At 26.9% G+C, this 17552-nt stretch overlaps 1 protein-coding gene across 33 annotated transcripts in view; it reads right to left on the bottom strand.

Moving 5' to 3' along the window:
• The window catches only part of LOC108000838 (heterogeneous nuclear ribonucleoprotein R), a 28129-nt gene extending 10577 nt beyond the window's left edge, over positions 1-17552 (bottom strand). For 5 of the 33 annotated variants that reach the window (XM_062074422.1, XM_062074409.1, XM_062074408.1 and 2 more), the window contains exons 1-11: positions 16474-17552; positions 13226-13611; positions 13008-13115; positions 12676-12852; positions 9346-9481; positions 4874-5079; positions 4656-4805; positions 4228-4373; positions 3988-4103; positions 2225-2239; positions 1354-1502 (exon numbers count right to left, since the gene is read on the bottom strand). In XM_062074422.1, coding sequence (XP_061930406.1) covers positions 1354-1502; positions 2225-2239; positions 3988-4103; positions 4228-4373; positions 4656-4805; positions 4874-5079; positions 9346-9481; positions 12676-12852; positions 13008-13115; positions 13226-13609 — 1587 coding nt within the window. In that variant the 5' untranslated portion in view covers positions 13610-13611; positions 16474-17552. Of the gene's footprint in view, positions 1-1353; positions 1503-2224; positions 2240-3987; positions 4104-4227; positions 4374-4655; positions 4806-4873; positions 5080-9345; positions 9482-11034; positions 11171-12675; positions 12853-13007; positions 13116-13225; positions 13612-14057; positions 14085-15234; positions 15816-16473 lie in introns of those variants that run through there. The other 28 variants (XM_062074425.1, XM_062074421.1, XM_062074418.1 and 25 more) reach the window with 17 other exon arrangements.

The raw sequence follows: 17552 nt of genomic DNA on the forward strand, positions 1-17552 counted from the left end.
ATAGAGAAATTCTCATGTATATTTTTACTTATACTTAGAATTTCTTTGAATATTGATAAAGAACACAAAGTGAAAAAATATACAAAGAAGACCTATAATATCATAAGTATTTACCTTCTTATATTTTTTCATATAAAAAAATATAAACATAAAGGAGAAATCTTTTCATTTCTTTATTACACATATTTCTATATATTCTCCTTTTTCTTATTTATACATATATATATATGTATACATATTTATATATATACACATATATATATCGTATCTTCTAATATTTTCTTTCTTCTTTTCCGTTCCTCTCGTAATTTTTTCTACATTCTAATAGCTTTTCCCGGCTATATCGTTATTTTAAAATTTAGAATGGGTCTACCATGGCTCAGATATGATTAGCAAGCAATTTGAAAGTGGCAGTGTGTTCGACTTGTAGGATAAGACGTTAGTCTAAGCGATGGAATTAGTAGTAGATATGACAAATATGTAGGACACTCCACAATAGAACCCCCCTCCCTCTCATTACGCGCTCGAGTATGTCTCACATCTTTCTCTCTTCCCGGTCTTATATATGCGTCTCCTGAGTCTTATTATATCATATTATATCACAGATATTTAATCATCAATTTTGTTCCAATCTAATTTATTTTCCCTACCCTCGTGGAAAAAAAAAAATATCTTAAATGTGTCCACAAGCGCATTCCATTTTGATTATTCTTACAAAGCTTTACTAAATAAATAAATGCAGTGGTAGATCTATTACTTATTTTGTAATAAATGTTAAATTTGAATACAACTAGGATTTATGTTCACAATTTACCAAGACGAGCTAAGTATATGAATGGAAAAGTAAGTATAAATAAAAAAAATGTACATATAGAAATAGATGGGGAAAGTCTATAGCGTGTAAACATATAATTATCCAAACGCACAAAGAATACAGACATACATTCACGCATTCATGACAGGTAGCACACGTGTCGTTGGTATAAAAAATAGGTACGTATATGGATTTGCACCGTTGAGCACTTTTTAAATAATATAGATTCATGTCTTTCTGACCTTATACGTATATCGATAAAGTAAGAAGTTAATACACACTCTGAATTAAACGATAAAATGAGCAGGTTGTTGGAGAGAGAAAAGTGGATTATATAATGTAACTTGGGGTACATCCGCGAACACTGTGCCACAGTCAAATTACTGCTGATGTGTGTATATATGTATATATGTATACATACATATACATATATGTATGTACATACAGACACACACACATACATACATATAAATACTAAAGAAAGTAATAATGATTCAGTAACGGAAACGACTTTAGAACCATTAAAAAAGGCGACCCACCGGTTGAGGCTGCCTGCCTCTCCCTCTGGCAGGTGGCGGAGGCGGCGCGTAATCGAAATAGTAATCTTCGTATCGATAATAGTCATCGTAATATGGATCACTGTAGCCACCTCGATAATCCCCATAACCGTAATAGTCGTAATCATAATCTATAAAAACACACATTACAAATAGACCCAAATTTAGCCACGATATATCCAATTGACAACTTATTCAAAACTAATACTTGTGTTTCGTATAAGAAAGGGCATGCCGGGAAAAGATGGTTTTAAAAACTTTCAATAATAGGAAACAAAAAAAGAAAAAGAAAAAAAATATATATATACTTGTATAACGTTACAAATTATTGCGACTTTATTTCGCAATCGTATTGTAAAACGTATTTAATTAAAAAATCATCACGGAAACATATATTACTTTCACTATGTAACAACGATATTGCCAAAAAAAGAAACTCAATAATTACCCTACCACCATCACGTATCCTGATATAAACTTCACGCTCATTCGGATCATAGAAAATTGATATCTCCTGATATTGCCCAATATCCTAGCCCAACCTCCTCTCTCTCGCTCTTTCACACACACACTCAATCACTTCTTCCTTGCGGAATTGTTAACGATTCGAAATGTTCCGATTTAATTTCTCTTTCTTGCTTTCTTATATAGCATAAACATAACATTGTCGTTATAATACGTTATAATATAATTAAATCGTAATAAGAAAAATGGCATGTTTCCTTGCAATTTTCGATGATCCGATATTAGCGTCTTTTCAACGTTGAATACATAATTCCAAAAGGGAAAAATACAAAACTCTACCAAATGGTACTCTACTACTTTCCACTCATAATTCAATGTCGCATCTTACCTATTTCCATGAGAGCTGAAACCAAATTTTTTAATTTATGATGCATACGAAATCAACAAAATACGCACACTTACATAAAAACGAAGTAAAACAAACAACGTAAATAAAAAAAAAAAAATATATAGAGAAAAGAAAGGAGAGATTAAAATTTCTTGGCTATGTGTACGATTGTACACTGCCATAAAATAAAAATCACTCGGGTATCATTATAGGTAAGTACAAAACAAACAATACACATGCATTTACTTTTTTGTGTGTGTGCATGTCAATGTGCGTCTGTTTGTCTGTCCTGTTTCATCAGTCTGCGCGTACAAGAGCACACATATGTATATTGTATACGTAATATATTTATAAATATATAAATATATAGATATATACATATATATATATATATACATATACATATATATACATATATATATATATAGAATATGTGTGCAATGTGCACGCGCGCGTGATATCAAGCCTCACAGGAAGTGGTAGTGGTAAGGCAATACTATGCTCATATTATAATGCTAAGCCACACCTGACATACATATGCATAAACGTACATATGTATGGAAATTTTATGTTTGTAACCTTCGTCCAAAATATTTTGTAAACCTGATTATTATATACTGTTCACGAAATTATGCATTGATAAAACAATAATTGCGGAAAAAAAAGAAGAAGAAATAAAGAAAAAAAAAAGAGAGAGAAAGAAAAAAGAATGGGGAAAGAAAACGAACAACTGCATAACAATTGAAAATGTAATCATAATAGGCTCAGACCAAATTTAACTTAATAAAAAAATATTATATGAATGCAGCTATTCGATTTGATAAATAAAATAAAGAGATATTCCAGCTTCTAAACACTTTCTCACTACATTTTCTAATATGATAAATAATGAAATATATATAAGTTTGAATTTTAAATCCTTTGAAACTTATAAAAAAATGTTAATTTAAATATCGTTCTCCCTATCTCTAAGAAAAAGGATTTATAATTGATCTTATTATATTATATATAAAATAAAAAATACAAACTTTCGATATTTATTATATTTATATTTATATCATATATCGTTAAATATAAATATGTATTTCTGTAAATTTTTACATATATATTATGCATGTAAACTATGTAGTGAGATAGTGAAAAATCCCCAAAAGCATGCGGGATGTTTATGTTACATAACATTACCATAAGATATCGATATAAACGATTTAACAATGATTTGTGTTTATATAAATCTGAAAAATAAAATATTAATATTTTAAATCTATGGATAAAATCTCGCTAATAAATTTTATATCGTATAATTTTATACGTTTTCTTAACATCGATGTATTTGTTATCTAAGCAATTTATTAATATAATAACGTTAAATAATTTATTTAAAATTGTATTAAATTGTTCCATAAAATATAAAGAATAAATAATAATTTCATGTTGATAAAATTGTTAATAATTTTATGAAAAATTTGCAGAATTAAATATTTTTATAAAAAAGATATGGTCTAAGCCTAAAGATAAATCGAATTAATCATAAGCGGAAACAAAAATGTTATTTTAATTATAATAAAACGTGTTACATATACGTAATACACGTTATCTTTTTCTGTATGAAATATTATTAAAGGGGTGGCGAAATGCAATTAAAATGTTACATACAAATACATGTATATATATGTATATACGCGTGTATATATACTTAATACGGAATAAATCTAAAGAAATATCAACAAATACGACAAAAATAAAAACGGAACAGTACTTACCATAATCGCCTCTTCCCATCTGTCCTCGCATACCTGCGCCGGTACCTCGAGGACCTTGACCTGGTCCTCGAACTGGCATTGGTCCTCCCATCATACTTGGATGCGATGGAGAACCCCTAAAAATAGATAGATATTATTATATGTAATTCAAAATAATAGCTGAAGAAACTAAATTAGAAATAAATGAATTAAAATTAAAAAATATATCCATATATAACACATATAACAGATATAACACACCCGCTTCTACCCTGAAACATTTGCATCATTCTTCGCTCTCTAGCACGAAGCATCTCTTCCTTTTTCTTTTTATCAGATGGAGGTTTCGCGAGAGATACTTCAATGTGAGAACCACCAATCTCTTTTCCGTTTAATTCATTCATCGCCTAAAACACCAAATGATTTATTACGAAATTAAACACTTCAAAATTTTTTCACCAAATTATCTTTTGTGACATCATTTATGTAAAATATGGAGAATGTATGAATTTCCGTTAAAAATATAGTAGAGTACCATTTGCTAAGTAAATCGTCAAGTTAATATTATATATAGTTGATGAGATTTTATCGAAACTTACTTTCAAACTGGAAGATTAAACCAAGTACATAACGCATTATTTAAACACAAATAATTAATGACACATACAAATTATCAATGATTATTTTACCTTGACAGCATTGTCTCTTTCTTCAAAGTGGACAAAAGCATAATCCTTGATCTTCTTCACTCTTTCAATATTACCATATTGTTCAAAACTTTCTTTCAATTTCTCTTCAGAACAATCTTGAGTCAAATTTTTCACATACAATACACGCACCTATAATAAATGATTCAATAAATAATCAATCTTACTACGTTCTTGCTTTGCTATATTAGTTTACTTACTTTAGACATAGTTTGTTCGTCGGGCTCCTCCTGAGGATCAGCCCAATCAACTATGATATCACAGCCCCATACTTTGATGCGACCGGTACTTAATCTTCGTTTGGCTAAGGAAGCAGCTTTGTGAGATTCGTATTCTAAGAAGCAAAAACCTCTATTTTTCTTCTTGTCATCCGGAGAACTGTAGATAATCACCTCAGTCAGACCAGCTATATGACGAAAAATTACACAAAATGGATCAATAAAATTCAATGAAACATTTAATAGATAATTAAACAAATATATGTAAAGGTCTACGAATTAAGAAAGGAAACACAGAAAAACAAAAAAAGAAACAAAGAAAAAGAGAAGAAATAAAATGAAAAAAAAAAAAAAATGAAAAAAAAGAAGAAGAAAAAAAAAAGAAAATAGATAAACGAATGAATTTCTTTGGGCTGTAACAGATGTATATCATGAGTATCTGAGGACAGATGACACAACTGAATGAAAGATTATTTTACATGCAATGAATGAGTTATAAAAAAAATTTCAAAATCTTTTTGTTTGAAGCCTCGCTTGAGGCTTTAATTTGAAAATTAATTGATTCACTCTCAATTAAATAAAAATGTACAAAAAAATACAATTAGCTGCAAAATTATTCTATAAGCAAAAATAAGTAGAAAAAATAAAATAAAATGTTTTTATTTAACATTTTATTTAACACCTCGTCTAATTTTTTTTTCCTTTTTCTAATATATGAAAAAAAATTTGTAAAATCAATTTCCCCTCCCAGTTGCATCATTCGGCCTAAGATACTTATTTATGTACTTATCGAAAATTTTATAATTAAAGAATATTTAAATTATTAAATTTCATTTCGTTTTAATGTATTGTTAATGTGTCCATTAAACATTCTTAATTATATACTGTTGATTTAAAAGATATTTTGCAACAAAAAGGAAAAGAAACAGAGTAAATTAGAAAGAGAATTAGAGAGAGAAAGAGAGCGAGAGTGAGAGCAAGAGCGGACGAACGAGCGAGCGAGCGAGCGAACGAGAATGAGAGTGAGAATGAGAATGAGAATGAGAATGAGAATGAGAGTGAGAGTGAGAGTGAGAGAGTGAATGAGTGAGAATGAGAGAGAAAGAAAGAGAGAGAGAGAGAAAGAGAGAGAGAGATGCGGAAAAATAGATAAATTTATCACCCAAATTATAAATTAAACTTTATATAAAATAGAAAAATATTAGAAATAGCAAACTGTGCATTACTAAAAATTAAATTATATCAGGATTATACGAAGTTTAAGAAAATTGACATGATCAAAAGAGAAAGTAATTGCTTTTAAATTAAAGATAATTATTCTTTTTTCTTAAAAAAAAAATCACTATTTTTATTCAAACTATATATTAAATTATTTTTTAATTTTCTAAAAATAAAATAAGAAAAATCAAAATAATAATAAAATTAGCAATCCTGATGAATTACCGAGCTATCAAGCTATCAAGCTATGCTATAATTAATCGATTTAAATTTATTTCAAATTAAATTATAAATGTTTTAATTTTCGAGTAATATTCGAATAATAATATTAATTGTGATGATAAATGTATGATGAAATATGTGTTTCGCAATAAGTGATTTATTAACTATAAATCATTCTTGGCGGAAAATCTTTGAAATTCTTAAATTGTCTTAACGAACTAATGTTTTTTCCGTTTATATTTTTATGAACACGCATTATTCTCAAAATCCTTATTCTCATAAGTAAAAAGTAAATTAGCCATTGAGAAACAGTTTTCTATGAAAGATTTTTATGAAAGATATCTGTAAAAGATTTTGAGAACGTAAATATGTAGTATCATATAGTATCATATATATATATATATACACATATATATATATATATATATATAATGCGTGTCAATGTATATACGCGTAATGAAAAATAAGTTACTTTCTATAACTATAAGTTCGCAAACATCACCTTTTTAGATAGACATTTGTCCATATCAATCTCCGTACACTCAAAACATAAATTACTTCGTATTATAATTTGAACAAATTTTTATTCGATTAACATGTAATTGTAAAATATACACATTAATACGCATATATCACTTATAGTAATAAATAATCTGTCATAACACGTACATGTTAATCTACATATCATGTATACCTGTATTTATATACGTGTATATACATACATGCGATTGTACATATACGTATATATATGCATGTGTATATACAAATAACTAATATAAAAAAAAAAAAAAAAAAAAAAGAAAGAAAGAAAGAAAGAATAAAATGTAAAATTAAAAGAGGATTTTTCTATAACAAATAAATTTAAAATATTTCATAAAATACAATGATAGTTATCAAATACCGCCAAATAAATATACCAACTAAAAAAGCAACAATATATACAACAAAGAAAAATGTGTAAAAAAAGAAAGAAAGAAAGAAAAAAAATATATGCTCGCAGTTTTATTCACAAGTTATAAATGACATAAATGATAATAAAAGTTATAAATAATATATATATTCCAAATGAGAATGCAATAATCCGCTAATAATTTTTAATTTTTAAATCTTTGTAAATTTTAATTTAATTTTAGTGCTTATTACTGTTTGTTATTTAATTATACAACAGAATAGTACAATTAAAACTGAAAAATATATTATGTCATTAAATAAAATTGTCATGCTATTAGAGTTTTACATGCATTGTAATGATTTATGAATATGTAAAAGATTGATATTTCATGAAATTTTCTATGAATTTACATCATCGATTAGTCAATTAATAGTCATTTAAGTATGATTACTATTGTATTCCATACTATAAAGGAAAAAAAAAAAAAGCATCTGCAAAAACAATCAAAAAATTGCTTTGTTCCTATAAATGTTCCTCATTAAATTATAATTATATATATATATATTCTTTTTCAAAAATAGTTTTATTCTCCTTCCTCTCAGTTTAAAAGTTAACTTGCATGCGCAAGCATGCGTACACACACGCGCGGACACGCACACAACTCTCTCTCGTGTTTTGTGTGTATGTATGCGTGTGTGATGTACGTGCGTGCGTGTGTATGTATGTGTGCATAATGTTTACAGATACGTATAGATGCATGTACATATGCATATGTATTTGTATGTACGTATATATACACGTTCATGTGCGTACGAACACGCGTGTGTGTACATATGTATGTGAATATGTATAATTGAATAGACAATACGGCATCTGATTAAAACGCACTTGATCTTAAAGCAATAAGACACACGTGCGTTATTTGTATACGTTAAAATAAATCAGTGAAGTATTAAAAAAAAAAAAAAAAAAAAAAATGAAAAAGTGAGACAGAATTAGAAAATGTGAGAGAGAGAGAGAGAGAGAGAGAGAGAGAGAGAGAGAGGGAGAAAGGGGTTGTTAGAAGAATTCAGATGCCTTGTGACCTTTTTTTTCCCATAAATTCTGATTATTTAACCTTATGCCTCCTGAATTCAATATTAATACTTTATTTTTTAATTTTTATCCATTATCTCCTCTCTGAGTCCAGACTTAAATATTACATGCAAGAGTACTATGCAAACACACATATAATAAGAAATATAAGAGAACTATACACATTCATTCAATCACTCTGACCGATTTCATGTCCGTAACAGATACATTAGAGAAAATTTAGAACATATAAAACATTTTTCCATTGGATAAAATGCTATATTTTATTGTTTTCCTAATAGCAAAAGTATCCAATTATTATTTAAAAAGATTAACACATACACGTAGAATTTTTACGATTGCAAATGATACCGCGCATTATTATTATATATTTAATGTTTTCAATTATTTTTTATTTATTTAAATTTCTATAAATGTTTTTGCGTCCCAAAATCAATCAATCAGCACAAATAAAAAGTTTCAAATTTATGGATTAAGTGTACAACATAAATAATGGACAAACTTTGGATTAAATGATATTTTGAAAAAAAAAAAAAAATTTTAAAGGAAAAATAATAAACATTAAGAATGTCTTATCGAAAAAGAGTTAAATTCCATACGTATAATTATGACAGATAATAAATTAAATTTTATGACTGTGGGACACAATATAATACAAAAATTCGTTAATCAATTACAGCCAATGATTTATCCAAAACTTAATAGGAAACAAAAAATAATAAAATAATAAAGAATAAAGACTTATTTTTCAAAATGAAAAAGTTTGATGATGTTTGTGGTGAAAATGTGTGCGAAATGTTTTAGGTAACAAATTATATTCTACGACATATGTATCAATTTAAGGAAAAATCTGCCTACTTGATAATGATGCCAGAGGGCATTAAAAATTTACCCATCAAGCATCTCTAACTAAAAATCGAATAGAAACAGCCGATTGTTAAGAAATAAAAGTTTTGTCCCACCATTTTTTTCCCATAGAATTTCCTTTGGTTACTGCTTGCTGATTTAAGGACAATTATCAACTTACGTGCGTGCTTTGTAAATTCTTCGAACAAGTCATCTCGGTCTCGATTCTTTGGAATATTTCCCACAAACAAGCGATGATTGTTATAAGATACGGTAACACCAATCTTTTTCCCTTTCCGAATCTCATAATCATTCAGCTGTAAGAATAATGTGGAAGGAGAGTGCCAATTAAGCTTGCCTTTTACAATTTCACCTGCTTATTGGCTGTTCTGAACGTGGGATATCGTGAAGCGACCTTCAGGGAAATTATATATATCTTATACGAAGGAACAGGGCAAGCAAATTAATAAATGAATGTGAAAAAATAAACTGGAGTTAATTATCGTATACGGTCGGTGAATGGATGAATAGATATATAAAGGTAGATAGATAGTTATATTGATAGATAGATAGATAGGTAAGTAGGTACGAAGGTAGATAGGTATATAAGTAGGTAGGAAAATAGGTAAATAGGTAGACAGATAGATAAGTTAAGTATATAAGATAAATAAATGAATAAAAAGATAAGTAGATAGGGAAACTGGTAAACAGAAATAAATATATAAATAGACAAGTTGATAAATAGAAATAAGTAGGTATATTCATGGATTAATAGATAGTATTAGATGGGCAGATGGATAGATTGTTAGACAGAATAGTTGATAAATAGAAATAGATATATGGATAGCTAGGTAAGGTGATAGGTGTAATAGGTAAGTAGGTAGGTGGATGGGAGTGCCTGTCCGTTTGTTAGCGAGTCAAACGCCCCAGCGGTCCACGCATATCTCCCATACCCCCATGCTTGAGGTCCAGTTATGAATCGCGTTAACATGATGCAAAAACTGATAACAACCACGCAGGACAGCGCGCATTATATTTATTATTATCTCACTATATAATTTTAATAATTCTGCCATATTAAATTGCTTCCACATTTTCTCTTCTAAATACTTTGTCTCTCTTTATCCTTTTTTATTATATATAGAAAAAAAGAAGAAAAAATCAAACAAAAGAAATAGCAAAATAAAGAATTAAAAAATGAAAATAAAGGTATACGTTCAAATCGCCAAGAAGATCAAACTTCAAATGTCAAGATTAAAACTACTTGTGTGAGATTGTGTGTTTGCGCGCTTCAGTGTAAATTGTGGTATTTGTTCGCGTGTATATTTGATAGCAAAAAACGAATGGTGTTGATCGTAGTGGTAGTAGTGATGGTTTGGTACCGATCATAAAATAATTGTGATCCTACAATGAAGATGCAATAGAACAACGACGGCGATAACGATAACTATGATAATAAGAACGACTATGATAATAAGAACGGTAATTATGAAAACTAAAGGATAAAGGAACGCTATAAGGAGTAAAAGAAAAATTATTTGGGAGAAAAGAAAGGAAGTATATTAAATAAAAGTAGGAAATATATAACTCATAACTCAACCTAAATATGCGAGGAAAAGAAGACTTGGACCAGAGAGGTGTTACTGTTCACTAATAAACCGAGAGGCAAGGAGACTGATCAGAACTGAAGGTGACATAGGTAACTGTAAATCGTACGGTCGCGCGTACGATTATTTTTATTTCTTGGATGCTCCAAAATTCCATACCATCTACAACCACTACTTAAAAGCTACCACTCGTAAGTTACAATACAGGTAGACAGGTAGGTATAGGTAGATAGGTAGGTACACACGCCTCGTATTCACTTTACCTGTTAATTTACCAAATTCCTCCAAGATCTCCTCTTTGCCTTTTGACTTTGGTATGTTCCCCACGAAAAGTCGTAGATTAGGAACGCTAATGTTTACTTTCAGATTCTTGCCGGGTTTTATTTCGTGATTATCGAGCTGTGGGATGAAGAAAACAAACACATGCCTCATATTGTTCCAATGATATACACTTCATGTTTTATCTAATTGCGACAAACAAAAGAATTTAGGAAAGATTTTTCAAAATATGAAATTTAGTGAAATAATTAACATGGCCTGGTTCCATGAAAGCGAGAAAGTGGCATGCGCTTTGTCGCTCGAGTCTTCACAATATAGGAAACCGGCGTTCACGTATGTGCTCCTGTAAACAAATTTTAAACCTACCAATTTTCAAAATTTTGTTACAAAAATTGTCACTGTCCAACGAAAGTTAACCAATTAAGTAAATATACCCCTAACCAATTAAACCACACGAACTTCTTTTTTTCGCATCGTCAATGTTCTCCACTCCCAATTTTGCCCACTGAGCAAAGAGGAGAGCTGGAAAAAGAAACTCATCCATAGGACATTATTATATACATGTATGTATATATATATACATACATGCATACATACATACGTACATACATACATACATACATACATACATACATACATACATACATCATACATACATACATACATACATACATACATACATACATACATACATACATATATACATACATACGTACATATGTACGTACGTACGTACGCATACACCTATGCGCGCGCGCGCTTATGATATGTGTGTGCGCGTATGTGTATATGTAAATGCGTACCTGTTCAAATGTATGTGTATATGTATAATATATGTACAGAAAAATATGTATATCTCTGCATGTATTCGCGTGCGCGCGCGCGTGTGCTTATACTGTTATACATATGTGCATTTATTTTCTCTCTCTGTTTTGCTGCTGTTGTAAGTATTTGGTATGTGTTGGGCATCATTATATATTTAAATATAAATTAGTGGTCAGGGACATATATGTATATGTATGAAACAAATATGTGGATTGTTCCTAACTAAAGACATTGAATGTCAAATTTTATTATTTTTTACCATTAGTAAAATAATGCTAAAACATTTGTGTTAAAACTACAATTTTAAAAATAAATAAATAAAAAAGAGAGAAGAAAAAAAAGAAAAAAAAAAAATAAAGAAAGAAAACGCAAGTCACAACATATAGAACAAGCCACATGGGAATATGAAAAAAATGTATTCGAAATGTTTAATGTAAGAAGAAAAAAGAAGAAAAGGAAAAAGATGTTCTTATACCATCTTCAATTTGATGAGTCAATTAACGTTCATTTTGAAACAAATACCATAAACATAAATAAAAATAATTCAATAAAACAAGTTATAGAAACAGGAAGAAAGCAAAGAAATAAAACATGTGCAATAATGTATTTAAACATTTCGAAAATTTACTTATTTTGGTAGCAATAACAATTTTGTAACATTTCTAAAGTTTTTCTAAACAAAAGTGAAGGGAATTGATATATCCATAACAAGATGTTGTAAACTAGGATAACAGAATTTGTACGCTTCACAAACATGTACCTACATGATAGTAAAAATAATTCAAATAATATCTACATACCTCTCTAACAGCTTGTTGTGCTGCTTCCCTATTAGTAAAAGTGATAAAAGCATATCCTCTGTTACATCCTGCCATCGGATCCATCATTAATCTTAAATCCCAAATTTTTCCACATTTTTCAAACAAAGGAATTAATTCATCTTCATACATATCTTTTGGAATTTTTCCACAAAATACCTTTTAGGAGAAAAGAATATATAAAATAACAGAAAATTAAAATTTTAATAACTGATACAAAAAAAATTAAAAAAAATATATAAAAAAAAGTAGAGCTTGATAAATAAAAAAAATGATATAAAAAATAAATATACAAAAATAATTCATTGTTTTACCTCACAACCAGTTCCAGGTGTAGGACCTTCCCAATTTGGAGGAGGACCTCCATATTTCCTCTGTCCTGTTGTTACATCCAAAGGATAACCAGTTCGTTCAAGAATCATCTAAGATATTATAAACAATTCTGTATTTTTTTTATAATTTATGTAAGTTTATAAATAATTATAAATATAATTTATATTATAAATATCAAATTAATAAAATAAATATCTACCTTTATTTTGTCTTCATCTGGTGCTTTTGGAGTAGTACTGGTACCAGTACCTTGTCCAGCTCGACTTTTCTGTCTATAGGTTTTCATTACACCACAAAGATATGCAGATTTATTTGATACGTGTTCTAAATTAGATTCAAGAAATTGTGTGAGTACATTTAATGCACCATCAACAGGAAATTCTTTTAAAGCATCTAATGCTCTTTCATCCAAATCCACATGAGCTAATTTTCCTGTTTTATAAATTTCATCTAATTTTGCAGCTACTTTTTCATCTAATCCATATTGAATCAACTTTGAAAAATCTTCTGTTCTTTCTACATATTCCATTTCCTCCTTAGACTGTTTCTCTTCCATTTTTATTTCCCCATTTCCTTCTGCCATAGCTAAAACAAATTTTTATTTCCAAGACAACATCTTTGAGAAAACAAAAATTTTAATTATTTTAATTTTTATATTTATATTATATTTAAAATTTATATCTTTTTAAATTATTATTGAAATAAAATATATTTAACACATTAAACTTATTGCCCATTAAATATCTTCATTAATCCTTTGCGGTTATATTTTCACCAGATACAATATTATTACTATTGAAAATATTTATTAATAAGAATTATTTTTCATTTATTATATAATCTTATAAAAATAAGCAAATTTTTTTCTATAAATTTTTACATATATTTAACTCAACAATAATGAATTCGATTTTGTTATTAATAATTACTTTATAAAATTCTAATTTTGTATTGTATCATATATTTTTAAACATTTTTCAATATAAAAAATCTAATTTATGTTAACATGTATTAAAATAATCAGTACTCACATAATTACTGATGAGTTATTCCACTATCTAAGAATAAAAAAGAATCGAAAAATCAAACATTTTTAAAAATATAATTATATTATATTAATTAATATTATAAAAATATTATAAACAATAAGATTCTTAAATCTTTTTTAATTCTTAAACTTCAACACTTGTTTTAATAATAGAATGAAAAAATATATTTTATCAAAAATAATGCAAAAATTGATTTAAAATTTTCACATTTATCACAATAATACTAAATTCTTTATTTTAACTGAGAAAATAAAAGAGAAAAAAAATAACTAAATAGAAATATATAATAAAAAATTAAAATAGAAATATACTGCAAAGGATTAAAATATAAAAAATCTTTTAAACAAAATTACATATATTGTTATATTATTAATGATTTTAATTTTTTTAAGTGGGCAATATCAATATTATTATATATATATTATCATTTACAATATCAAAATTACATATTAGCATTTAAATATTATTTTTTTAGTACTTAAATATTAAAATCTAATATTTTCTAAATTATAATTATAAAATATTAAAAGCATTAAAATATTTCTTATTTTGTATAAAAAAATATTGTTTAATATGATATATATAATTTGAAAAATAAGTATACATATTTATAAATAATTATAATATTTAATCATATATGTTTATGAAAATTAAAAAAATCATAATAGTTTTTTTATTAATACTTAATATAAGATTAATAATTTAATATAATTTATAATATTCATAATATTCAATATATAATACTATTTTCAAACTTTATATTCAGAATTTCCAATATCTATTATTCAAAATTTTTTTAATTAAAATATTAATCATTCAAAAGATTAAAAATAAGGTATATTATGTACAAAATAAAATGAAACATATATAAAAAGAATATATAAATAAATAATTTGAAATGGGAAAAAAAGAACTGGAAATAGAAATATGTAGAAATAATTATGAAAAAAAATGGAGTACATGAAATAGAAGAAACGAACGTGATTAAGACTCGAACACAACTATTCAACATATAATGCATAGTACGTACAAGTTCCCGCGTTTGCAAACAATTTTTATATTAAAACTCTTAAATATTATCCATAGCTTTATAAATAAAAATTACAGGAAAATTTTTATGAATATCATCAATGTATCATTGATAATATCGTATACCTACTCCTTAATTTGAAATATATAATAAAGAAGTCTCCATTATTGAACAATGCACTTTAAAATATGAGAATTTAATTATTATAATGAATTGTTTCAGAATAACGTATTTAATATATAAAATACAAAATTGTGCTTCAAGAGAAATGTAACTGCAATTTTTTGTGTAAAGCTTGCCGGCCGGCAATAGAGTTGCATCCATATTTCTTGAAGGATGCAATGCACTTTTACACTCGCGATAACATCACACCTGCTATTCTAACTAATGAATTTTTTATCGTGTTTATTAACGCATTATTAAAAAAGCACATTGATAAAAATTATTCACAATATTCATAACAAGAATAATTGCATATACCTTAGAAAGTAATCGAACAAAATCCTCCTGTGAGGAAATGGCGATAGACGTCAACGTGATTGCAGACTACGGGGTTCACAAAACGACGCGCAAAGATACGCTCGAACCCAGCGACACGAGTTAGCCATTTTCTTCTGAGGTATATTCGCGAATTCTGATTGGTTCGTGCAAAACGTTGAAAAGAAAAAGTTGACCATGCAATATGCACTCGTGAAATAACGAATTTCATACTTGAAATGTAGATACACAATAGTATGTTAATTCTATAATACGCAAATTTAATCTAATCGTTGTACTTGTTCAATGAATTATTTTCAATTGCAAATTATTTTTAATAAATATATTATCTATATATACAAAAAATTTAAAAGTATCAATAATAATTATATATCTATAATTTTTTTGATATTATTCTATTTTTTTTGTTCTTTTTTTTTTTTTTAGTTTTAGTAATAAAATTTGAATACAAACTAAACTTATTTGAATTATGAATCAAAAATTTTTATTATTAAAATAATAAGTTAATAATTTATCAAAAATATTATAACTACGCTCTTATAAAATATCACAAAATAAATTTTTTTGTTTCTATTTTTTTTTATATTACTTTTTTTGAATAATGAAATAATAAAAAAAATTAAATGAAATATGAAAACAGTATAATTTTATATTAAATTTCACAAAAAAATAAATGATTGTATATAATTCTAATGCTACATTTACTTCATATTAATAAACTTATAATTTAATATAATTTATACTTATAAAATATTATTTTTTAGGTTAGATTAAACAATAAAGAAAGAATAATTGATAAGAATATTAAGCAAATCAAAATCAAATGCCATAACCTCCGAAATATAATTATACGATATAAAAATAATGTACCTGTATAAAATCTGAAATCTTCACAGTATTAATTTTGAACAAATTATAAAACGAAGCACCAAATATTATACACAAAACAGTCACAAGCTTTTAACCAATAAAAAATTCATATTACAGATATCACCAATGTTAACACAAATATAAACTTGCATGTACTTTTCTTCACTTTCACGTTATATCAAACTATATTCAAATGTATATTATAAATTGCATTCAACACTTGATTGTATTAGATAAAATATAATGCAGTGAATTTAGTCTTGTAGGCACTTGCAAAGTTTCGATAATATTGCAGAGATGGTGACGGTAAGTGAAGTAAGCCCGGGCGCAGCGTTTTGATATCATGTAGTGCCTACATAGCCGTAATGCATAAATTGGACTGTCTCGCTAAAAGAACGGTGCAGTGGTGCAAGCCCTACAAAACCAAACCAGTTTCCTCACTTGCTCGCTTGCTTGCTAGTTGCGCCCCAATCCAATCCGATTCAACCGCTTACCTCTCTTCGCGGTATATGCGAGCCCCGCCTTAGTCAGGCTCGTCGCAATTCTTTTCTGTTCCTGTATCATTCTTTCAATAATTTTTCATATTTTTTTCTTTTTTATTTTTTTAATATTTATATTTTTTTATAATAGTATATTTAAATATTTTTATTGTAATTTATTTATTTTTATTATCTTTATTTCTATTCTATATATCGTTATGTGTACAGTTACATATGTTATATATACATTATTTGTAATTAAATTATGATAGAAGAATTCAAAGAAATAATTTTAGAATAGCATTAAATTATATTTGATTAGAATTACAATATTCGTCTCATTAATTACAAAACATTGAATATATTAAAAAAATAATACATTAAAAATACTATTATTTTATTATAAAATATTATATATACAAATAATAAAAAGAAAATTATATAATATGGAGAAATTGATATATCTCTAAAATGTATGAATATACTTAAATTAATAAACCATTGAATTAATAAACCAATATATTCTATAAAATAAAATTATGTATATATTATATATGCATGCATATGTATAAATAAATAAATAAATATATATTAGATTTC

The sequence above is a fragment of the Apis cerana genome, linkage group LG4 (genome assembly GCF_029169275.1).
Source record: "Apis cerana isolate GH-2021 linkage group LG4, AcerK_1.0, whole genome shotgun sequence".
Classification (NCBI taxonomy): Eukaryota; Metazoa; Arthropoda; class Insecta; order Hymenoptera; family Apidae; genus Apis; species Apis cerana.